This window comes from Microcaecilia unicolor, chromosome 1 (genome assembly GCF_901765095.1).
Source record: "Microcaecilia unicolor chromosome 1, aMicUni1.1, whole genome shotgun sequence".
Classification (NCBI taxonomy): domain Eukaryota; kingdom Metazoa; phylum Chordata; class Amphibia; order Gymnophiona; family Siphonopidae; genus Microcaecilia; species Microcaecilia unicolor.
In genome coordinates, this window is record NC_044031.1 from 84,556,151 (window position 1) to 84,581,401 (window position 25,251).

General features: G+C 43.1%; 1 protein-coding gene and 1 long non-coding RNA gene across 2 annotated transcripts in view; one reads left to right on the top strand and one right to left on the bottom strand.

Moving 5' to 3' along the window:
- WDR37 (WD repeat domain 37) overlaps nt 1-14,125 on the top strand; it is a 249,220-nt gene extending 235,095 nt beyond the window's left edge. Inside the window, 1 exon segment of the mRNA XM_030198868.1 lies at nt 13,176-14,125. Coding sequence (XP_030054728.1) covers nt 13,176-13,307 — 132 coding nt within the window. The 3' untranslated portion in view covers nt 13,308-14,125.
- On the bottom strand, nt 1,184-24,131 carry LOC115467153. Its single transcript, XR_003941651.1, has 3 exons — nt 21,222-24,131; nt 5,487-5,492; nt 1,184-1,194 (listed from the first exon to the last, which is right to left on the bottom strand). It is a non-coding gene; the product is annotated as an uncharacterized LOC115467153 (long non-coding RNA).
- Between the last annotated feature and the right edge of the window lie 1,120 nt (nt 24,132-25,251).

The window sequence follows — 25,251 nt, forward strand, 5'->3', positions numbered from 1 at the left end:
ACCAAATTTCTAGTTCAAGAAAAGTTCAGGATGCTTTCCCTGGGCACCCTTCTTCCCATGATTCAAGAGAACGATTGGCTATGCTCTCTGGACTTAAAAGGATGCTTACACACATACCTTGATCCTTCCAGCTCACAGGAAGTATCTTGGATTTCGGCTGGGAACTCAGCACTTTCAGTATTGTGTGCTGCCTTTTGGTCTGGCGTCTGCACCCAGAGTATTCACAAAGTGCCTGGCGGTAGTCGCAGCGTCACTTTGCAGACTGGGAGTGCGTGTGTTCCCTTATCTCAATGATTGGCTGGTGAAGAGCACCTCGAAGGCAGGCGCTCAGCAGTCCATGCGAATGACTATTCGGGTGCTAGAGCTACTGGGGTTTGTAATCAATTACCCCAAGTCCCATCTCACTCCAGTGCAAAAGTTGGAATTCATTGGAGCCCTGTTGAAAACAAAGACAGTTCGAGCTTTTCTTCCCGAGACAAGGGCAGACAACCTCTTGTCCCTGGTGTCCATAGTTCGAGCGTCTCAACAGATCACGGCTCGGCAGATGTTGAGACCTCTGGGGCATATGGCCTCCACAGTTCATGTGACTTCCATGGCACATCTACGTATGAGATCGGCTCAATGGACCCTAGCTTCCCAGTGGTATCAAGCTGCGGGGAGTCTAGAGGATGTAATCCAACTGTCCACAGACTTCCGGAATTCTCTGCAGTGGTGGGCGATTCGATTCAATCTGACCTTGGGACGTCCATTCCAAATTCCTCAGCCACAAAAAATGCTGACGACAGATGCATCCCTCCAGGGGTGGGGATCTCATGTAGATGGGCTTCTCACTCAAGGAGCCTGGTCCTTTCAGGAAAAAGGTCTTCAGATCAATCTCCTGGAATTGCGAGTGATCTGGAACGCTCTAAAGGCTTTCAGAGACAGGCTGTCCAACCAAATCATATTGATTCAGACAGACAATCAAGTTGTCATGTATTACACCAACAAGCAGGGGGGCACCGGATCTCGCCGTCTGTGTCAGGAAGCCGTCCAGATGTGGCTTTGGGCTTGCCATCATGGCATGTTTCTGCAAGCCATTTATCTGGCAGGCGTAAACAACAGTCTGGCCGACAGGTTGAGCAGGATAATGCAACCTCACGAGTGGTCACTGAACATGGGCATAGTCCGCAAGATCTTCCGAGCGTGGGGCATCCCCTCGGTGGATCTTTTTGCCACTCAGATCAATCACAAGGTCCCTCGGTTCTGTTCCAGGCTTCAGGCCCACGACAGACTAGCGTCAGATGCCTTTCTCCTGCATTGGGGGACAGGCCTTCTGTATGCATATCCTCCCATACCTCTAGTGGGGAAGAGTTTGCTGAAACTCCAGCAAGACTGCGGAACCATGATCCTGATTGCACCCTTTTGGCTGCTTCAGATTTGGTTCCCTCTTCTTCTGGAGTTGTCCTCCGAAGAACCGTGGAGATTGGAGTGTTTTCCAACCCTCATCACTGAGAACGAGAGGTCGCTTCTACATCCCAACCTCCAGTCTCTGGCTCTCACGGCCTGGATGTTGAGAGCTTAGAATTTGCCGCCTCGCGTCTTTCAGAGGGTGCCTCCCGAGTGTTGCTTGATTCCAGAAGAGATTCCAGAAAGAGGTGTTACTCTTTCAAATCTAGGAGATTTGCCGTCTGGTATGACAGCAAGGCCCCAGATCCTCTTTCTTGTCCTACACAGACCCTGCTTGAATACCTTCTACACTTGTCAGAGTCTGGTGTTAAGACCAAATCCGTAAGAGTTCACCTTAGTGCGATTAGTGCTTTTCATCGCCATACAGAGGGTAAGCCTATCTCTGGACAGCCTTTAGTTGTTCGTTTCATGAGAGGTTTGCTTTTGTCAAAGCCCCCGGTCAAACCTCCACCAGTGTCATGGGATCGTCGTTCTCACCCAGCTGATGAAAGCTCCTTTTGAGCCATTGAATTCCTGCCATCTCAAGTACTTGACCTGGAAGATAGTTTTCTTGGTGGCTGTTACTTCAGCTCATAGGGTCAGTGAGTTTCAAGCCTTGGTAGTACATGCACCTTATATCAAATTTCATCACAACAGAGTAGTCCTCCGCACGCACCCTAAGTTCCTGCTAAAGGTGGTGTCGGAGTTCCATCTGAACCAGTCAAGTGTCTTGCCAACATTTTTTTCCCCGTCCTCATACCCACCCTGGTGAAAAGCAGTTTGCATACCTTGGACTGCAAGAGAGCATTGGCCTTTTACGTGGAGCGGACAAAGCCCTTCAGACAGTTCGCCCAGTTGTTTGTTTCTTTCGATCCCAACAGGAGGGGAGTTGCCATCGGAAAACGCACAATCTCCAATTGCCTAGCAGTTTGCATTTCCTTCACGTATGCCCAAGCTGGGCTGTCTTTAGAGGGCCATCTCACGGCTCATAATGTTAGAGCCATGACTGAGTCAGTGGCTCACTTAAAGTCAGCCGCCATTGAGGAGATTTGCAAGGCTGCAATATGGTTATCAGTCCACACATTCGCGTCTCACTACTGCCTTGAACAGGATACCCGACGCGACAGTCGATTTGGGCAGTCGGTGCTGCAGAATCTGTTCGGGGTTTAGAATCCAACTCCACCCCTCTAGACCCATTTTTGTTCTGTTCCAGGCTGCACTCTTAGTTAGTTGTTTATGGTTTCAGGTCAATCTATGTTATCTCCTCACCGTTGCGAGGCCCAATTGACCAATGTTCATTGTTTTGAGTGAACCTGGTTCCTAGGAATACCCCACCTGTGAAAACAAGCAGCCTGCTTGTACTCTGAGAAGGCGAAGATACTTGCCTGTAGCAGGTATTCTCTGAGGACAGCAGGCTAATTGTTCTCACAAATTCACCCTCCTCCCCTTTGGAGTTGTTCTTGTTGTTTGTTGCTTCTATGCTTTTTGATTAAACTGAGGAAGTATGCTCATGCGACGGGTGGGAAGTCGTCCGCGCATGTGCGGTGTGTGAGATTCGCTCGCTAGAAGACTCTAGGAAAACTTTGTTTTTATTTTGCTGGCAAAATGCCGGTTCCTGGGCTGCTGTCCTCGGAGAATACCTGCTACAGGTAAGTGTCTTCGCTTTTTCCACAGATCAGTCTGGCTGCTGTGTTTTGTGCTGTTTTCAGTCTCTTTAGTGATTGTTCCTTGCATCCGGAATAAATTCCGTTGCAGTAGTCAACATTGGTGAGGAAAATGGATTGGACTAGTGTGCAGAATACATCTCTTGGAAATGAGGTTTTTATGCGTTTCAGTTTCCACGTGGTTTGGAACATTTTCTTTGTAGTGTTTGAGGTTTGTTTGTCAAAGGACAGATTGCGGTCTGTGATGACACCCAGGATTTTTAGATAGTCAAATATCGTGAGGGATGTACCCATGGCGGTGATATTGGGGAAGTGCTTGGTCTTGTGTGGTGATGTTATTATCAGGCAGTGTGTTTTTACCTTGTTCGGTTTAAGTTTGAATGATGATGCCCAGGATTCCATTATTTTAATACCGTCCGTAATCCTGGTCGTGATTTCACGTAGATCCTTTTTAAAAGGGATAGATTAACATGTCATCGGCGTATATCGGGGGTAATTCTTGTTTGAATGGTGTTTGGGTGAGAGGGCCATAATTAGGTTGAATAGTATCAGTGAGAGTGGTGAACCCTGGGGGACCCCGCATTCAGGTTTCCATGGAGGGAAAAGAGGAGTTTATCTTCACTTGATAGGATCTGATGCTAGGGGTCAGCGCTCAAGAAAAAGATCTGTGTGTCATAGTAGATAATACTCTGAAATCTTCTGCTTGTTAATAATATATGTGAGATATTCTTCTATTTGGTACCGAGACCTTATTTATTTATTTATGACATTTATATCCCACATTATCCCAAACAAGTTTGAGTTCAATGTGGCTTACAATAAACAGTATTGGATACACAGCAAAGAATAATGCATAAGAAGGTAATTTGTTGTAGCAATCCAATTTTACAAGACAGTATCACAAACATACTGGGATAACTATTTAACATTTAGAAAATCTATTATGAATGAGAAATCGTACATGAAGCAAAGAGAAAGTCAATGGTAAATAGAGTAATAACCAATTCAGGTAATAATTAATGGCTGTTTTTTGTGAGGGTCTGTTTGAATAGCAACGATTTGACGGTTTTGCGGAATCTTGTATATTCCTGTATATTTCTTATTTTGGGTGGTAAGGAGTTCCACCATTTGGTTCCTGCAGTGGACAGTTTTGTAGATCACTTTTTTTTGCCATTTGGGACCATTTGGGAGGTGTAATCTGAGATAGTTTCTTGCCTTTAGTGTTTCTTTGAGGTAAGTTTATTAATGGTCTGGAGCTGTTCCATTTAGTATTTGAAAGATAAAGGTACATAATTTGAAGGTGATTCTTACTTTGAGAAGCCAGTGTAATTTGATTAATAAAGGAAAGGGACTTTCAAAACGAGAGACTTTGTATATGAACCTGGCTGCAGTGTTTTGAGCTGTTTGGAGTTTTTTCAACAGGTACTCTTTACAGCCAGTATATGTGGCATTACAATAATTGAATTGGGATAATGTTAATGATTGTACCAATAGTCTGAATGTTTGAGATGAGAAATAGGGTCTGATCCTTTTTAGTTTCCAAAGAGACCTGAAAGAGTTTGTGATTACTGAGGAAACTTGAGTATCCTTGAAAGAATCTATTCTGTATTGATCTAAAGCATATTACTAGAGCTATTAATTATTAGTTTTCAAATATGTAATGTTATCAACCATCTAGGATTACCTTTGAGTTTTCTTAATTTGTAAATCACACTGAACCCTTGTTAGAGGGAAATTGTGATAAATAAGCCTTATGTTGACATCGACATACCAATCACATACAATCTTAAATAGTAAACATCCGAATTTAAACAGTACCCTAGCTTCTATAGGAAGCCAGTTCAGCCTAATAAAATATGGTGCATCCCATCCTAGACCTAAGGGCCCTGATCCTGGTCATAGAAAAGTTCAAGATAGTTCCCCTGGGCATCCTTCTACTCATGATTCAGGAAAACAATTGGCTATGTTCTCTGGACTTAAAGGATGCATATATGCACATTCCGATACTTCCATCCCACCAGATGTATCTACAGTTGCAGTTGGGAACACAGCTCGCATCAGCTCCCAGGGTATTTACCAAATGTCTAACGGTAGTTGCAATGTCACTATGTAGACTGGTATTCCACGTGTTCCCTTATCTTGATGATTGCTGGTGAAGAGCACGTTGGAGGATGGTGCTCGGGAGTGCATGCGAAGGACTATTCAGGTGCTTGAGCTACTAGGGTTTGTTTTAAACTACCTCAAGTCCCATCTACACCCTGCCCAGTGATAGAAGTTCATTGGAGCCCTGCTTTGATACTCAGAAGGCTCAAACCTAGGAGTTCATTGGAGCCCTGCTTGATACTCAGAAGGTTCAAACCTTGCTCCCGGCATCACGAGTGGACACTGTAATCGCACTGGCTTCTCGAGTTCAAACCTTTCAGCAAGTCACGGCTCGTCAGATGTTGAAGTTGTTGGGACACATAGCATCCACCATTTGTGATGCCCATGATATGTCTTCACATGAGAACTACCCAATAGACTCCAGCTTCTCAGTGGTGTCAGGTGTCACAGTCATGCCCTGGTTTCAGGCTCTCAGTCATCTTGCCCCCTGGTGGCCAGGCATGGTGGCTGCATTGGATTGTCTGTGTGCTGTTTCCCGTTCTAGACTTCAGCCCAGCCCAGTCCAGTCCGGATCTTCCGGCCTGCCAGACTTGCTTGTCTTGTTTGAGCTTGCACAGCACCCGTAGCTGCCTGGTGATTGCTGCAGCTGAATCTCAGCTGCTGCTGGGCTTATTAGCCATTTGGAAACTCTTTGCTTTGCCTTTGCATCGCCTAAGGCCCTGGTTTGTTGGTGCTTGTTGCACTTCTGCCTAGCTTGGTTTTTATTCTAGTTCCTTGTCTGATTCTAGTTAGTCTGTGTGTAGTTTAGCTTAGGGTTATTGTTTGTTTCCTAGACTTGTTCCTTGTCTGTCTTTTGTGTTTAGTTTCTGTTTGTCTGTGTTTCTTGTTCAGTGGCTGCTTGGCAGCTTTCAGTTCTGTCTCGTGTTTGTCAGTGTTTGTTCCCTGTTTTAGTGGCTGCTTGCAGCTTCCAGTTCCTGCCCTGTCCTGTAAGTCCTGTTGGCCGCCTGCAGGCAGGGGCTCAACTCCTGGGGAAGGGCGGCTAGTGCAGGTGAAGTCTTGCTGTTCCTATCTGAGTTCTGTCTTGTTCCTGGTGTTGGGGTGGTTTTGCCTGCCACTGCAGTGGCCCAAGGGCTCACTAACCTAGTTCCTGCTTTTGAAAACGTAACATCAGGCCACAGGGAACCTGGAAGATGTCATCCAAGTGTCCACGGAGCTTGCTCGCTCTGTGTTGTGGTGAACCATTAGATTCAATTTGACTCTGAGACTTCATTCCAAATTCTATCGCCACAAAAAGTTCTGACGACAGATGTATCTTGCCTTGGTTGGGCAGCCCATGTAGATGGGCTTCACACTCAAGGTGCTTAGTCCTCCCAGGAAACAGATGTCCAGATCAATCTCCTGGAGACTTGGGCTATTTGAAATGCTCTAAAGGCTTTCAGAGATGGCTGTGTCACCAAATTGTACTAATTCAAATGGACAATCAGGTTGCAATGTATTACACCAACAAGCAGGGGGGCACCGGATCATGTCCTCTGTGTCAGGAGGCCGTTTGGATGTGGCGTTGGGTTCTCCGGCATGGTATGCTCCTTCGTGCTACTTATCTGGCAGACAAAAACAACAGCCTGGCCAACAGACTGAGCAGGGTCATGCAACCAAACGAGTGGTCTCTCAGCATGGGTGTTGCTCGCAAGATCTTCTGAGTGTGGGGCACCCCCATGTGGATCTCTTTGCTACTCGGATTTTTTTGCCACTCGCATCAATCACAAGTACCCTCAGTTCTGTTCCAAACTCCAGGCCCACGACAGACTAGCGTTGGATGCCTTCCTCTTTCATTGGGGGATAGGTCTTCTGTATGCGTATACTCCCATACCTCTTGTGGCGAAGACTTGTTGAAACTCGAGCAAGACCACAGGACCATGATACTGATCGTGCCTTACCAGCCTTGACAGTTCTGGTTCCCTGTTCCTCTGGAGTTACCCTCTGAAGAACTATGGAAATTGGAGTGTTTTCCACCCCTTGTTACACAAATAAGGGGTCTTTTCTTCATCTGAACCTCCAGTCTCTGGCCCTCATGGCCTGAATGTTGAGAGCCTAGAATTTGCTTCCTTGGCTCTGCTGGAGGGTGTCTCCCGGGTCTTGCTGGCTTCTAGGAACGATTCCATTAAGTGGTGTTCTCTTTTAAATGGAGGTGGTTTGCCATCTGGGGCGAGGGCAAGTCCCTAGATCCCATTTCATGACCTACACACATCCTGCTTGAATACCTTCTATACCTCTCTGAGTCTGGTCTTCAGAGCAACACCTTAAGGGTTCACCTCCATGTGATTAGTGCTTATCAGTGTATAGAAGGTAAGCCCATCTCTGGACAGCGTCTAGTTGATTACTTCATGAAAGGTTTGCTTTTGTCAAAGCCCACTTTCAAATCTCCACCTGTATCATGGGACCTCAGTGTCGTTCTCACCCAGCTGATGAAAGCTCCTTTTGTATTTGTGGATTCCTGTCATCTCAAGTACTTGACCTGGAAGGTCATTTTCTTGGAGGCTGTTACTTCAGCTCATAGAGTCAGTGAGCTTCAGACCTTAGTAGTGGATTCGCCTTACACATAATTTCACCACAACAGAGTAGTTCTCTGCATGTACCCCAAGTTCCGGGCTAAGGTATATGGTGGAGTTCCATCTGAACCAGTTGATTTGTCTTGCCAACATTTTTTTCCTGACCTCATGTGCATCCTGGGCTGCAAGTGAACATTGGCCTATTACATGGAGCGGACTATTCCCCACAGACAGTCCACCCAACTTTTTGCATCTTTTAATCCCAGCAGGATGGGGGTCACCATCAGGAAATGCACAATCTCTAATTGGCTGGCAGATTGCATTTCTTTCACTTACTGAACCTAGGTCTTCTCTGCATAGGAATATATTGTATAATGGCAGTTAAAGACCAATTGGGCCACCTAATTTGCCCTTAATTTCACCTCTCCTTAGCAACTCTCTTTCCAGTGTGGCAGTTTGCAGTTGTTATTCTTCTAAGTGATAAAGGGACTAAAGGAACTTTATGCTCAAGATGCATGATTTTGTACTTTTTTGCATTGAAATGCAGCTGGGCTTTGGATTTATAAGGCACTGAATAATAAGGGACCAGAGTATCTGAGCTAGCTATTTTCCTGTAGTAAGCCAGGACGTGCTTTGTCATTGCAGCAGGCTGTTTTAGCTATGCCATCTTTCCTGAGGATTCAGTTGGAAATACAAAACAGAGTACTTTGAGCTGCCTGGCACCTGGGTTATATTTAATTTTTTCAGAAAGCTTTGAAGGCCTTGCTATTTTCAAAGGCCTTTGCTTATACTGAGGGGTACACTGGGTTATTTGTTAGTTCAAACACAATAACCCCATAAAATGGGGAGAGGTAATTCTATAACCAGTAGCAAAAAGATCCAATCCCTCAATTCAAAAAAATAGTAAAAAGACACTTGTGTTTAAGGAGGGAATTCAGTATATAGGCTGCCACCACAGTTCTTTGAGCTTAACTTTGGAATCAGCTGTCATTTAACGGTTCTCTGTAAATGCTCCCAAACATAATTAATTCCCTCCAGGCAGTGGCATAGCGAGGGCGGCTGACACCCGGGGCGGGTCGCTGCTGCGCACTCCCCCCCCCCCTCCCCGGGTGCAGCATGGCGCACCCCCTCCTCTCGGAGCACATTCTTACCACTGGCGCTCCGCCCCGAGTGCACGTCGTCACTGGGAGCTGCGTCAGCTCCGCTGATTCCCTGCTTTGTCTCTGCCCCGGAACAGGAAGTAACCTGTTCCGGGGCAGGGAAGCAGCGGAGCCGACACCCCCCCCCCCCCCAGCGGCGTGCACCTGGGGTGGACCGCCCCATGGCCACCCCCTTCCTACGCTACTGCCTCCAGGTGAGAGTGAAATTATGAATATAGTGATTTGAAATGTCTTTTCTATAGACTTCACCATAAATGTCAATTCAGTAATTTTACCAGTGCAAATTACATCTCCAGTTAATAAATAAGTCTCTCATACATGTCACAGCCACCAAAACATGTCCAAATAATACTTTAAGGCACTGTCTGCTACTTATCTGTAACTGATAGACTTAGATGATCGTCCAACAGAGTACTGCATTTTGGAGAATCCTTCTTCAGGGACAAGACACTTCTAACTTCTTCAGTACTAGAACCACCAACCTTTCTTCAAATTTGTTGCAACTATGATCTAAGATCTTATGTGACTGTAAAGTATTATTTGGACATGGTTCAGTGGCTTTGACATGTATGAGAGACTTATTAACTGGAGATGTAATTTGCACTGTAGGGAATTAATGATGTATGGGAGCATTTATGGAGAATTGTTAAATGATGATCGATTCCAGAATTAAGCTCCAAGAGATGTAGTGGCAACCTATATAATAAATATTCTGTCCTTAAACACAAATTAAGTGTCTCTATATACCATTTTTTGAATTGAGGGATTGGTTATTTTTGTTAATTGGTATTTGTTAGGGCAAAAAGTTGTTAACAGCGGTTGGCTGTTTGTAGAAGGCTTGTGTGCTTTGTTCCTGATTTGTTAGTTATTTGAGGTGAATAGGTAGGGAAGGGTGATGATGGTGTTGTGGTAGGAATTTTGAAATGATTGTAATATTGAGTGTTTTTTTTTTTTTTTTTGTAAACTGTTGTGACCTCTCTGTGGAAATGTGGAGTAGTAAGGTTTGTAAATAAATAAGCTTCCAAATCTTCAGTTATATCAAGTTCCAGTTTTTTTTTATTTTTTCATCCTTCCAGTGTCTATCCCAGTGCTTCCCAAACCTAAGGGCAGATGATCAAAACCCCTGCGCTGTTCCAAACAGCGCTCTAAAAATAGCACTGGAACAGCAAGGGGCTTTACCACACCTATGATCAGAGATAATTGCATTCAAATTTAAGCACACAATTCTCTCTGATCATGGGGTAGAAGTATGGGAGGATAATCCTCCCACACGTGTTTAACAGGTCTGGGCTGTCAGAAGTCCAGACCTGTCAAACACAGGGGCTGGAGGGCCATAGGACCACCAGACAACAACTACCCCTGCCCCGAGCAAGGTGAAACAGGGGCTAGAGGTCTGGTGGACCTCCGGTCCCCCTGACCCCCCCCTCCTGACAGGTTCAGGGTCGCAGCCCCTCCTAAACCCCCTTCAGCATTCGTAAGAAGTCCCTGGTGGCCCAGTGGGCCGCGGTCAATCCCCCCACCCCCTACCTTAGGTTGGAGGAGGGAGGTGGCCTCCTTCCTCTTCTTTCGGTGCTGCCTGCAAAATGGTGGCGCCCAGCCCTGCTCAGTGTATCCTGGGATGTGCTGGGCTGGGCTTCACACCATATAAGGGGAGGGGTCATCGGTTCCTGCGGGGTAGGGGGGGGTTGCTGCATTGGGGAGAATGGGAGCCTGCTGGCATGCAAATGCATGCTGGACAGGGCTCACCATTCATCCCCAATGGTCTGCAAACCCTAACACCAGCTCCCAGCTGGCGTAGGGTTTGCCGCGGCCAGCGTGCCAATCTTTGGCGCACTGGTCGCTGATCATTGGGGATGAATAGGTTTAGCATGCATTTGCATGCTACTTGCGCTGAGGGCTCTGTTTTGCATGCATTTGCATGCTTGTTGCGTTCAGAGCCCGCTAGCTCGTTTCATGCACTCAGGGGCTCAGATCATAGGGCGGTAGCAAACACATGGTGCTAACAGCCTCTAGTACCTCAGTTTGCTTCTGATCATCAGCCCACTGGTCCTGGAGGCACTCCAGCCGGTCAGGTTTTCATTATACCCACAAAGAATATTCATAAGATAGATTTGCATGCAGTGAGGCAGTGCATGCAAATCTCTCTCATGAATATTTATTGTGGGTATTCTGAAATCCTGACTCACTGGGGTGCCTCCAGGACCAGGTTTGGGAACCACTGATCTATCCTGTTAACAGATTTTTGTGTCATTTACAAATTGGTGTATTTTCTGTATGAATCTGCAGCAGTTTTGGTAACAAGAATTTTGAAAATGCTGAACTTTTAACTGTTTATTGGCTCACATTCAGCATAGCCTTATAGTGGGAATACAAAGGTAAAACTGGAGATCAAGTAATACATGCAGCAGGAGTCCTAAAACTACAGTCCATAGAGTTTTCAAGACCACAATACTTTTCCTACTCATAACTGAGTCTGCCCTAAGGAGACACTTTTACTGTTCTTCCTCCCCCCTCCCCCCATGCATGGCAACAAAAAGCAGAAGACTGACAGGGTGCCAAGGCTCCACCAGCTGCAGAAGAAGATGGTAGTACAACATAGAACAAAGTAGGGGAACTTCAAGGGAACACTTCGCCAGCACCTCCCTGCTCCATGAATTCCAATGAGGAATGTTCCCTCACCCCACCTTCAGCAGGCCCTTTCAGTGATTTGAAATGTCCCATGTGACCCTTCTGTTATGGGGATTCCCTGGCCTACAGTATTGCAGTGAGAAGGAAATTTTGGCAGATTTGAGATTTTTTTTTAATTACTTGTATTTCCAAACCTGTGATAAAGACAAATTACAGTTCAGGTACAATAAATAAGTTGAAAGGTAAAGCAAATGGGATGTGACTTGTCTTTTTCAAGATCTTTCTAGAGAAAATATTAGTCAGCATATACCAAGCAATTCAAGAGAATCAATAAGAAGTGTTTTAAATATGGGCTTTAAGGTTATTTTATTGTAGAGTGCATGAATGTCATAGTATACACACGTGAAATTATTCGGTGCTGTATTACTTTATGAAACTAATTTATCCTGCATCTTAGGGGCCGTTTTACAAAGGCGCGTTGAAAAATAGCCTGTGGTAGCGTTTTGGGCGCACACAGAATCATTTTTCAGCGTACCTGTAAAAAATGCATTTATAAAATTTTTGCCGAAAGTGGACGTGCAGCAAAATGAAAATTGCAACGTGTCCATTTTGGGTCTCAGACCTTACCACCAGCCATTGATCTAGCGGTAAGGTCTCACGCAGTAACCGGGCGGTAATGATCTACGCATGTAAAATGCCGATTACTGCCTGTGCACCAAAAAAATATTTTTGGGCGCTCATAGCAGACACACGTCAAAAATGAAATTACCACAAGGGCCATGTGGTAGTCAGGTGTTAACTCAAAATTGAAGCGCATTGGGCGCGCGTAGGCGCCTATGTGACTTAGTAAAAGGGCCCCTTAAGTTTTTATGTATTCCAGTTTTATTATTGGTAAATGAAGCTTGAAAATGACTGTGATTTTGGATTCACAAATTTTTATACATACTTTCCAATAAGGATACTTTTCAGAGCGTCCTTTTCCTTTTACATGGCATGATAAAAACACTTTACCAAAAGATGCCCAAACACGGTACAAGCTAAAAAGAAATCCCCCTCCCTCTACTCCAGACCTAAAATTTCCTTTAATTGATCCAAACCTACCCCTCTTAACCCAGTTCTACAAAACACCCAAAACTCAATCAGCCAAAACCTTGGTATAAAACCAGGCTCTTAGCCTCTTCTTGGGATAGAATCTCTTCAGTCGTAAGTCCACAGTTTAGGCTTCACACCGAAAGTGGACTGAGACCTTCCTGAAAAGCTTCTTCTATATCTGCCCATTTAGCTTTCATGTTCAGATATAACAGTAAGTCAGGCACTGTGCTCTCCTTAGCTGATTCTAATTTTGCTATTGTCCCTCAGCTGAGTGTTGTCATAAGAGCATTGCTTGGCTCTGCTGTTCCCCAGGCTATATGTCAGCAGCACTCCCAGGCACAGTCAGCCCAAATAGCAAAGGCAGTAAATGAACCAAGATCTCTTGATAGTCCATGCAGGGCACCAACTGCTGGGTTCCATCTGGTCTTACTTGCAGGGAAATTGCGAACACTTTTGTAATTGTCTCTATTTCTTAAAATGAATCATGCTCACCATAGGTAACGTAAACACCTTCCTTCATTATATTGCCTTGTGTTTCAACAATATTTTAACAGGGTCACCGACGTATGGTGTGCTGCTCTGCTTGGAGTGAAGACCACCCAATTTGTAACCTGTTCACCTGTGGGTTTGACCGTCAGGCTATAGGATGGAATATAAATATCCCTGCTCTACTGCAAGAAAAATAAGATGCTGAAGGCATTGAGTTCATTTTGCCATGAATGTGTAACTGCTACAGGCTTCTACATATGTCAGCGTGCAATCATTGTGAAATTTCTCTGACCAGAGTGCTTTGTAAAAGTTGTTGTTACTACATTATGCACAGTTGCATGAAATGTACAGTAAAAAGAAAGCTTGAATGTTTTTCTTAATAAGTTTAGTTGTGTATAAACTTTTCTATTTTGACTTTCACTTCTCATTAAAGAGGCAGTACGTTTTCAGGCAGAAATGCCTGAGTGCTTCAGAGTTGTTCAGCTTTTCTTACAAAGCAATAGGGCTTTATTATTTTTGTGATTGAAATGTGAAATCTATGTTGAACTTGTGAAGGACATCAGAGACTGTCACATTTGATTTAATAATTACACATATCTGTGTGCTTTGAAAAGGACTTGATGAGCTGAACTTTCAATTAGAGTGTGAATTTTATTTGCAGAATATGGCTGAGCATTTTTCTGTTTGCTGTTTTGACATTTTGGCATTAAGCACTATTGCAGAAGGATAATTTCAGCTCCAATTTAGATTCAGAAAAATAGTTTGGGTTTGAAAAATTAGTCTGATTTATTTTTTTTAACTTGATTCCAGGATCACTGATTTCCACATTACAGCTAGTCTTAGTTCTCAAAATAAGGAAATAGAAAGGAATAGCAAAGTGTGATGTACCTTTTAAAATAAAGCGCATGCTAATCTCATAGGCTCTCATGTAGCCAAATTGAAAACGAGCACATAATGTGTTTGTTTTTTTCAGTCACTGAAGCTTATTCAAACCAATGTAAAGCACTTTACCTCACAGCTCTAGTTAGAATTTTATTGTTTCTGGTGACTTTTGCTACTGAATGGGAGTTGACTTTGAGGATAATGGCCTAACTTTTGGTGCTGTGTCCAAAATGAAATATGTTCTTGCCTTAGTAGCATTGCAGATCACTGCATAGTTTGTCTCCAGCAGAGGTAGTTTAGAATAATTATCGACTACCGTTGTAATCCAGATCTTTGATATAGCTTGTGCGATTGTGTAAGTGCACATGTCTGATATGGGAAAGAAAGGAGGAAGAAGACCAGTGTGTGTTTAAAACCAGGAAAAAGAACAGAAGAGAGTGATACCAAATATAATCACTGAGAGAATTTTTCATATGGATTACAAAATCCCTACAAATTTAAAGAAGTAATAGAAAGTTTGCTGTCTGGATATTATCAAAAGAAACCAAAAACTATCTCAGATGTGATCTTTGGTAATCTTAGTGACATGAATTATTATTATTTCCCATGCTTCCACAAATAATGATATGCTTTGTTTTGTAGAGAGATTTTAGGAAGATTTTGTTTTTTTCTGTTTTAAAATGTCTTTTTGAGGTGACACCTTTTGCTGATGACTATCCTCAAGTTTTGATGTTTGCTATGTTCAGTATTTGATGGAGTAGATGAAAGTCAAAAAGAGATCAAATTCTAAAGGTAAAACCCAGACACTGTTACTTACCTTTGTCCCTCTCCCCTCCTTGTTTTGTTTCTTGTCCTTTGTGCTCTGAGGAAAAGGTGTACCACCTAAAATGGAATATATATTGTTAATACGAGAGAGAGAGAGAGAGAGAGAGAGAGAGAGAGAGAGAGGATTGTATGGATATTTGTATTAATTGTACATTTAGGGGCTTAATATTATTAAAAAAATGCCTATTTTAAGCCAGTTTTATAAAGGCCACACCAAACGTCCAAAAGGAAGTGATACTGTGAACAATAATTTTCAGAAAGCCCTTCCAATAAATATCACAAATATTTCTGTATCAGAAACATTTCTTTAATCAGTGGTGAGAAGTATCTTTTGAGTTCTGGGATAATCATATCTGAGGCAAAAGGCTAGCTCCCAATATACAGAGACTTCCTATATTCCCTTCCAACTTTATAATCATCTACCTACAAACTCATGTACATCACTAAATATATCACTTAAAAAATAATTTTTAAAATGAGTGGCAAAAAACACAAGAGCATAGGGATGTGAATGGAATGAATGAGTGTTTGTTGAAACCCTGACACAGAGCTGCTGTTTGGTTCTGAAATATAATATAAACAGATGGCATGATCAGATAAGTGCTGATATGATTTAGTTTTTTTGCACTCAAAAATAGTTTTTTAAGTGATATATTCAGTGATGTAAACGAGGAGTTTCTGAGTGGATGATTATAACTTTGGAAAGGAATAGAGGAAGTTTCTGTGTTCTGGGAGCTATCCTTTTGCCTCATATATGATTACAATGTAAATAGTTGGATGTGGCCACAATATTTGAAATAAATAATATTTAATTACCTGAAATGGCCAGATGTAATCAGGCTATGGTTATTTGCGTTATTGGAGGAAAAAGCCTCTGTATTTCCGATTCAGAATATTTTTTTGAGTAGCGGGATGGAATCTTCATTGGCTAAAAATCCTCCATTAATGTTATATACAGATGTAACTTTAATGACTATGTCAAAAACAAACACTTATCTTAGTACTGTCGTTGCAATGTGGTTTCACTTTTGTGTGCCCGACGGGGTCCTGTTTCACCGTCACAGGCTTTGTCAAGGAAACAACCTCGTACTGCAATGCGAAATCTGTAAATAAAAGCAACCAAAAAGTCCTTACAATATGCCACTCTCACATATGCTGATTCTGATTTGCACTCATTGATTCTGCTTGCTTACTTATCGTTCTATACGGTTTCACTTTGTAGACCGGTAATGACTGCAAGATGGCGTCTTAAATACTAGAGCCTTGTGTTGTCATTGCGTCCTATTAGTTAACACATTTAAAGGGAAAACATTAATGTGTTTTTAAAGGGGCACACCTTACAAAAAAGTGGCCCATTGTATATTGGTATTTAAACCATTGGGTTCCAGGGATTTTAATCTGAAAATCCACCATTGTTCGGCTTGGAGGAGGTGTTTTGCTCTATCACCTCCTCTCATGTTTGATTTAACCTGATCAATTATGAAACAATGGAATTGAACAAAATCGTGTTTAGCGATGTTGCAATGAGCAACTAAGAGTGATCTCAATTGTTTCCTTTTTAAACATGATTTGTGTTCTAGCAAACGTGTATGGAGCTGTCGTGTGGTTTTGCCAATATAAATTTTACAACATGGGCACTGCAATACATAAATGGCATGATCCGACTTGCAGTTGGTATAGGAATTGATATAATATTTCTTCGAATCTAAAGGAATGAAGAATTCGTTACATTCGATCATGATATTGCAAGTACTGCATCCACTACATTTGAAATGGCCCCTTGGTCCTGTTAATCTCAATTTATCTATCTTTTAAATTCCTTCCCCTTGAATATGCAATACGTAGATTGCAATTAGTACAATCCCACCCGCTGTTCACTATGTCCCAATTCTTCCTTATAACGTTTGCTATTTCCTCCCCACCTCTCATGAATTTCAAAATGAATGTCTCACAAGCGTCCTTGTTGGTGACTGTGGAATCTTTGTCTAGTAAATAAATAGTCCCGTTCACTATGTTTAGCTGTGGTGTGAGCTTGCCTACAGTGCTGGCTGGATAACCTCTCTCCTCTAAATCTTTCGAAAAATTTTTAGCTTGAGTCCTATAATCCTCTTTGGTGGTGCAATTCCTTCTAAACCGCAAAAATTGGGAATAGTAACATAGTAGATGACGGCAGAAAAAGACCTGCACGGTCCATCCAGTCTGCCCAACAAGATAACTCATATGTGCTACTTATATAGAATACTAGTAAAAAAAGGCCCGTTTCGGACAAAAATGAAACGGGCGCTAGCAAGGTTTTGCTCCCCCCTCCCTCTGTGTGACTGCAGGACCCCTCCCCCCTTCTGGTCCCCCTCTTCCCCTTTTGTGTGGTCTCAGGACCCCCCCTTTCCCCCCATTTGTCTCAGTACCCCTCCCCCTCCTCCCTCTTCCTTTTCCCTCCCCCCTCTCTGAACTGTGGACCCCCCGCCCTCTGTGCCCCCAAACGTTTTCGGCCCTCACCCCTACACCCCCCCAAGTTGCCAGCACTACCACTCTCTCCCCCCATGTGGCCACCGCTGGTCCCATCCCCCCCCCCCGAGGTGACAGCAGGCACTGATGCACCGTGCCCCCCCCCCCAGGTGGCAGCAGCCCGTGCAGCACCGTCCACCCCCCCCCAAACTGGTCGCCGACGCTTCCACCCCCCATGTCCTACATCAGCTGCGCGCTGCTTCCCCCCGTCTCCGTCAAATAGAGAAACCAAATTTAAAACGTTAACCTGCGAAAATGTTTGACGTCACTGCGCCTGGACTGGAGGTGTACCCCGTAGTGACATGAGAGGAGGAGTCCGCCTCTCACGTCGCTACAGGGTACACCTGCAGTCCAGGGGCAGTGACGTCAAAGCTGAGAGGAGGAGCAGATGCACAGCTCAGAACCCATGGCTGACTGCGGGGCTCAGATTCCTTCGTAAAAACATTTTTGCAGGGTACCTTTTTAAATTTGTTTTCTCTATTTGACGGAGGGGGGGGGGGGGACGCGGCGCGCAGCTGATGTAGGACAGAGGGTGGGTGTGTGCGGCGGTGACCTGCTTTGGGGGGGGTGGGAGGGTGGAGTAGTGGGTGTTGCGACTTTGGGGGGGGTGGAGGGTGGAGCAGTGGGTGTTTTGACCTGGGGGTGGGGGGTGGAGGGTGGAGCAGTGAGTGTTTTGACCTGGGGGTGGTGGTGAGCGGTGGCAACATGTTAAATGAGGGTGGTGGTGGTGGAAACTTGGGGGGGGGGTTAAGGGTGATGGGCGGTGATTGGGGGGCCGTGGTGTTGGGAAGTTGGTAGGGGTGAGGGGACTTTGGGGGTGTGTGGGCATCTGGCTGCTTGCTTGCCTGCCTCCCTCCCTTCCTTCTCTGTCACGTTTTTTTGTTTGGTGGAGTTTATGTGCTCCGCCCTCGACGTCATCACATTTGACGCGAGGGCGGGGCACAGACGTGTGTTGGAGGGCTTCACCACCATGAACTTACGAACCGGTGTGTGAGTGCCTGCAGTGACGTCAGTGTCCTCAGATTGTTGAGGGAGCGTTTTATTATAGTAGATATAATACTTATATTATACTTAGAATATTATACTTATACTATAGTATACTTAGAATAGGGAAGACTATTCTTTAAGGTTTTGGGATGGCAGCTGTAATAATGTAATAGTGTGTTTCTATCAGTGGCTTTTTTAAACACATGTTTTCCAACCATCGTGCATTTTCTGTATGTTCACATCCAAATAATATATGTTATTTCTAGAACTTTCAAACGTGAATTGTATCTCGGTGCTTAAATTATTGAGCCAATCTACTAAGTGGACAATGGGCCATTTTTTTGTAAGGTGTGCCCCTTTAAAAACACATTAATGTTTTCCCTTTAAATGCATTAACTAATAGGATGCAATGACATCACAAGGCGCTAGTATTTAAGACGCCATCTTGCAGTCATTACCGGTTTACAAAGAAACTGTAAAGAACGATAAGTAAGCAAGCAGAATCAATGAGTGCAAATCAGAATCAGCATATGTGAGAGTGGCATTTTGTAAGGGCTTTTTGGCTGCTTTTATTTACAGATTTCGCATTGCAGTACGAGGTTGTTTCCTTTGCAAAGCCTGTGACGGCGAAATGGGACCCCGTTGGGCACACAAAAGTGAAACCACACTGCAACGACAGCACTAAGATAAGTGTTTGTTTTTGACATAGTCATTACATCTGTATATAACATTAATGGAGGTTTTTTAGCCAATGAAGATTCCATCCCGCTTTATCAGACTCAAAAAATATTCTGAATCGGGAATACAGAGGCTTTTTCCTCCAATAACGCAATAACGCCTGATTACATCTGGCCATTTCAGGTAATCATATATGATTACCCCAGACATTGAAAGATAATTTTCTTTATTGATTAAAGAGACGTTTTAAAAATGATATGCAAATATTTGTGATATTTATTGAAGTGCTCTTTGAAGAATATTTTATTAAGGCAACATAGCGCCTATGTGCCTTTTATAAAACAGGCACTCAGAATCAGCCCCTGTAGCACCTGGTCCGAGACAGGTATAAATGTGTACATATGCTCATGTATTTTATAAAAATGCACATGTACATCACAGCACCCAGTGGAAATTCCTAAATATGCTGCACATATAAGCAGTACATACTATCCTGTCACTATGTATTCATGCACATAGACTGTGGGCTAATTTTATATTTCATCTTTATTGAACACCAAATCTTCAATTCAAATTGCATTCACTAAAACAGACATAATGTAGCACCAAAACAAAAAATTATTTTTCATAACAAACCAACCCTCCCCAACCCCAGAGTATCAGACTAAAAAGTTATGATAGTGATTAATCTAACCCTGCACACACAAGACCTTCCTATATATAATCAATTTGTTCCAAACATTAACAATTTAATCTATGACTCCTTGCTCAACCTGGAAATGTCAACCACAGTGGTTCCTTGAAATTTACTCCCCCGCTGAGTGTCCAAAGAAATGCCTTGCTGTGCCAGGCTCATTTGAACAAGCAACGCGGACACCGAGGAGTCCCCCATTCTAAGAGGATGCTGTTTATTTCAAAAAGAATTGCATGTCGAAGGAAACTGCTAAAACCAGAGGGCAACTGAGCAGAATTGGAGTAAACACCGAATAACAGTCACTGCACAATGCCAATACGCAGCGATTGCCTGAAGAATGGATGTCCAAAAGGAATTGATAAGTGGACAGCACCAGAACATATGCCTAAGTGTTGCTGATCCCATTCCACACTTCAGGCATTGTGCTTGCGTAGTTGTAGTTGCACGAAAAGCTCTGTAAGGGGAGATGTATTTCGTAAAAGAAATCTGTACCATATCTCCCATTGTGGCATAGAGTTCAATTTCTGCAATAACTGTAAGATACAAGTTTGCACCAGAGCAGGTGTTACTGGCACATGCAGTTCTTGAGACCATTTAGTGGCCAGATGGCAGTAGTCCAGGTCAGGGGTAGTGTCTTTCAAATGCTGGTGATAAAGCTTCAGTGGGTCCCAATTCTGTGCTCCCAAAGTGTAGGCCTCAGACAATGTCTCTTGAATGTCTTCTGTCTGCTCAGTCCATGGGAAAGTAGAAACATAGTATCGTAGTTGTATGTAGGTGAAAAATTGAAGGATATTGCTAAAATGCAGTCCAGGAATTAAATTAGTTTCAATAAAGGTAGCTGAGAAGTGGGCTGTGCCTCTGAACTAATCATTAATGTGGTGCATGCCACTGGCTATAGTCAAAATGATAGATATTAAGAAGACCCATCCCCTCCATGATCTTTAGGCATTTGGATAATATGCAGGGACAAGCAGGGCTTCTTACCTAACCATAGGTATTGTAACCTTCGTTCCTGTTGTTTACGAAGAAAGAGAGACTACATCTGGAAAGGGTACAGCCATTTAGGAGCCATAATCCTATTAAATAATGCACTTGTCCCCACAGTGATAGGAGGTACCCCCTCCAGATGTGGAGCTTTGGCTCGGTTTCTGCCAAAAGAAGAACATTGAGAGAGTAAAGCTTGGGGGGGGTGGGGGTCGGGAGGCACGGATATTCCTAGATATACGCCTCGTCCTCCCACAACAGAGAAAAAGGACCCACCCATACGTTACGGATAGACGGGCTCAATGTTAATGACTTAGACTTCCCATAATTAAGAGAGAATCCTGAAAAGGACCCAAACTTCTATTAGCTGAAGAAGCAGGTGAAAAGATTCAGAAGGCTGATTTAGAACTACCATAATGTCATCTTGTGTAGGCCAGAGCTTTTATTTGATGTCCCACTAAGTCAACGCCACCGATGGTAGAGGTGGCATTTATTGTCCGTAAAAGCAGTTTGAGGGAAAGAAGAAATGAAAGTGGGGACAGGGAGTATCACTGACGTACCTCTGTATGTATGAAAAGCAGATGTACAATCTCTGTTTATGAAAAACCGCGCCTGAGGCAAATGGTAAAGCGCACCGATCGCCTGTCTGTACCAACCCCTGATTCCCACCCAATCTAACGCTTTAAACATATGCTGCCAGCGGACCTGGTCGAATGCTTTCGCTGCATCTAGGCTGGTAGCAGGGCAGGGATTTTGTTAGCCTGACCGTGTGACATTGTCAAAAAGAGCTTATGTACATTAAGTACAGAATGTCGCCCATGTACAAATCTTACTTGTTCTGGACTAATCAAATCAGGTAGAAATTGCATCAACTGAGAGGCCAAAACATGGGCCAATAACGTAATATCAACATTCATTAATGAAATTGGAGGGTAAGAATCAGCCTCCTCCTGCGGCTTACTAGGTTTAAGTAGTAATGTGATAAGCGCTACAGTTTCATGTAGTAGAAAAGCACCAGACTGAACCACTGTCTGATGATGGCCCCTGGAGCTGATGGGTTTTCTGAGGAATTTTACCAGATCCTACAACCACAAGTGGTGGGTCCCCTATTAGACTGAGTTGGATTCTAAGCTCTTCATAGCCTGTTGCAGTTCCCTGGCAGTTATGGGTGAGTTTAACACATTAGCATCTTCTTTTGACAAGGTAGGCAAGTCTGAATATGTCAGGAAGGCCTTGATTTTGTGTGGGTCACATAAAGGCTATGTTGCATACAGGTGTTGGAAATGGTTAAGCAATGTCTGAGATATAGTCCTGACGATTAAGGATTTTACTGGAAGCGCCTAAAACAATATTTCTGAAAAATGCTTCTTCTGTATGTATGTTCATGTATAAGTGTATTCAACGTAGCTTGAGTTGAGACATAAATATCTTTAGTGTGTGTTGAAGGTCTCTGTATATAAGCGTGTTTTGCTTGATGAAGTTGGTTCTCTAGGTGATGAATGTGTGCCTCTGTTTTCTATGCGCTCCAGTGAAGGCAGTAAAGTTTCCCCCTCAACTGTGCACCAAAAGAGCTGTGGATCTTCTATTTGTTGTTCATTATGAAAGAGAAAATCTTCCCAGCACTTCCACACGTATGTCTGGAAGTCCTCATTATGTACCAAGTAAATCAGGAATCTCCAACCAGAAACCTTACGGAAATGGAGGGTGCCTCTAGGTCTATCCATACTGGAGAGTGATCTGATATGACCTCCACCCCAATGGTAGCTTTTGTAACACAATGAAAGAGAGAAGAAGAAATAAATATATAATCCAACTTGCTAGCATGTTATGTTCCTGAGATCTGTGTGTATAATCCCGGACTTCAGGATGCAGAATTTGCCATGTGTTGAGAAGATCTGGAGAGGTGCAAAAGGCAGAAAGGTTATGGAAACTGGGATGACAGGAGTACCCCACAGAACTACGTGTAGAACTGTCAAGCTCTGGGTTAAATATAAGGTTCATATCCCCTGCTACTAATAGGGATTTCCATACATAAGGTAATATTTGCCTCAAAAGAGAGGGGTAGAAGGAGTTGTCCAAAGGTTTGGGACCATAAAGAGCCAGCAGATATAATTCTCTTCCTTGTAAACACATTTTTAGTAAAATATATCTACTTTTCTCATCCTTAGAAAGAATTTCTGTGGTACATGCCAGGAATTTTCTAACTCACCCTTTCCTTGTCCCTGAAGAGACAAACTGTACTTTGCCTACCTGTCCCCTCTGAAGTTTAAGATGTTCTAAATCAGAAAGGCATGTCTCGTGGAGACAAGCAATGTCCACCTTCTGATGGTTCAGAGCAGAGAGAATTTTAGAGCGTTTAATGGGTGAAGTGATTCCTCCCACATTCCATGTCAAGATCCAACATCCAACACTTACCATCACTTAAAAGACAAAAATGTAAAGCAAGTTTAGAGCCTTTCCACCTGAAGAAAAGAAGCAGGGTGCCCGGCCCTCACCCCGCATCTTGATTTCATGGTAAATATAAATCATTATAAGCAAAAATAATATAAGCAGAAGGATCTTCTCGTGTGTGTGCAGGATTCTCCACCTCCTCTCCCAGACTCCCCCATCAATAACTCCCCCAACAAACATTACCCAGACAAGCTTTCCCATTGGGAAAAGGGAAATCATACCTTAAATGTAGGGTACCCCACCCCTGAGGTATAATCCAGTTTAAACAAAGATTAACCAAGAAATAAATTATTGACAACTGTAGAAGAAACAGAGTAGGTAGCACATAGAACAAAGTCAGCAAAACCTTTGAAAACATCCCTTCTCAAGGATAGAAAAGGAAATAAGATGATCATTCTTCCTCAGGACTCCAGTATATTTGGCTCACCTGCCAGGAGACATGCCTTCGCTTCTGCTTCCGTAGCAAAAGATTTCCAACGTTTATTCTGATATACTTTTAATATAGCTGGGTATAGCAACATGAATCACATTCCTTTCTTCACCACAGCATCAGAAATTGGATGAAGCTGACTCCTGTGTTCCTGCACTGCAGCCGAATAAGCCTGAAAAATCAGGGTACCCTGCTCCTCCTACATGAGGGAGTCTCTTTTTAAATGAAAACCGCATAGAATGTCTAATTTAGAATCCTTGCAACTATCACTCTATGTCATTGGCGATATTCTGCTGGCGTGCCACCCAGTGCACACTTTCTAAGATTAAAGGGCCCATAGCGACTGAAACTAAAAATTCTTTTGTCAACCAATCTTCTAGCCAATTCACCTGATTCCTGTCTGGAATCTGTTCTGGCAGGCCAATTATACAAATGTTCCTGCAGGAACAGTTTTCTAGATCTTCAGTTTTGCTTTTCCACTGCAGGACCATGGGCCGCCACATTGTCTTAAGTAGATAAGTATTGCCACACTGGGACAGACCAAAGGCCCATCAAGCCCAGCATCCTGTTTCCAACAGTGGCCAATCCAGGTCACAAATACCTGGCAAGATCCCAAAAATAGTTCAGTACATTTTATGCTGTTTATCCCAGAAATAAGCACTGGTCGATACAGAGTTTTCCAGCTCCTCCATACGTGAGAGAAGTCCATCCAAAGTGGCCTGGAATGAGTCTATTTTTTGAGACAGCGCACCCAATTTGGGTTCCACTGCAAGTGTAAGTTGTGCAAGTTGAGCGTCTGTAAATGCCGCCGATGCAAGAGGTGGGGAATCTGCCATTTTTGTGTCTCCGCACTCCTTCCCTTTTTCCTGCCGAGCTGTTTTTTGCGCCATAACAGTAGGGGATTTCTCCAAGTACTTTTCCATGCAACGTAAAATAGTTTAGGCACAAGCTGTGTAAGTTTAGTAGCCTGGTATTGTTGAATTAAACGCAGATTGAGGAGTGAAGGTCCTGGAGCTGCACATGTATATCACGTGATCTCCACTGTGGGCTAATTTTAAAAAAGGCCTTTTCCACATATGAAACAGGCCTTAACATAGGAACAGGTGAATTAACCAGTAGTTAAATTATGGAAAGATATAAAAAAGAAAGCTGCTGGACTTCTAAGGATTTTATATAATGATGTCTTTTAGCAGAGGACATCATCTTGCAGTAGTATTTAGTAACCCTTTTTTTTTTGTTAGTACGCAGAGAGATATTTGAAAACGTGATAAATCATAGCATTTCACTAGATATTGGAAGAGCCTCTTCTGTAGTAAAGGGCAGAGATGGGTAGCGTCTAAATCAGCAATTAAATTATTTAAAACTGCTATATTTTTAATAAAAAATATTAGCCTGTCTATTTCTTTGCCTTGTGGCTTTTCTTATTCTTGAGTATCATTATTGCCCTAAAATAATTTGCAAGATTGTTTTCCATCACTTCTATGAATAGTTGCAACCTTGTTTTATAACCACTCTCCCTAATTTAAAAAATCATGCTACTCATATATTTATATTGATTGGCAAAGGATAATCAGTAATGAAACATAGTAGATGGGATGTTCAATGATGTTTCAAAATCTTTTTTTGTAAAGAAGAAATTGAAAATTTATAAAAGAAAAAAGTGTGTTCTGATAATTGAATAATTAAAAAAAAATTGGTAAATATT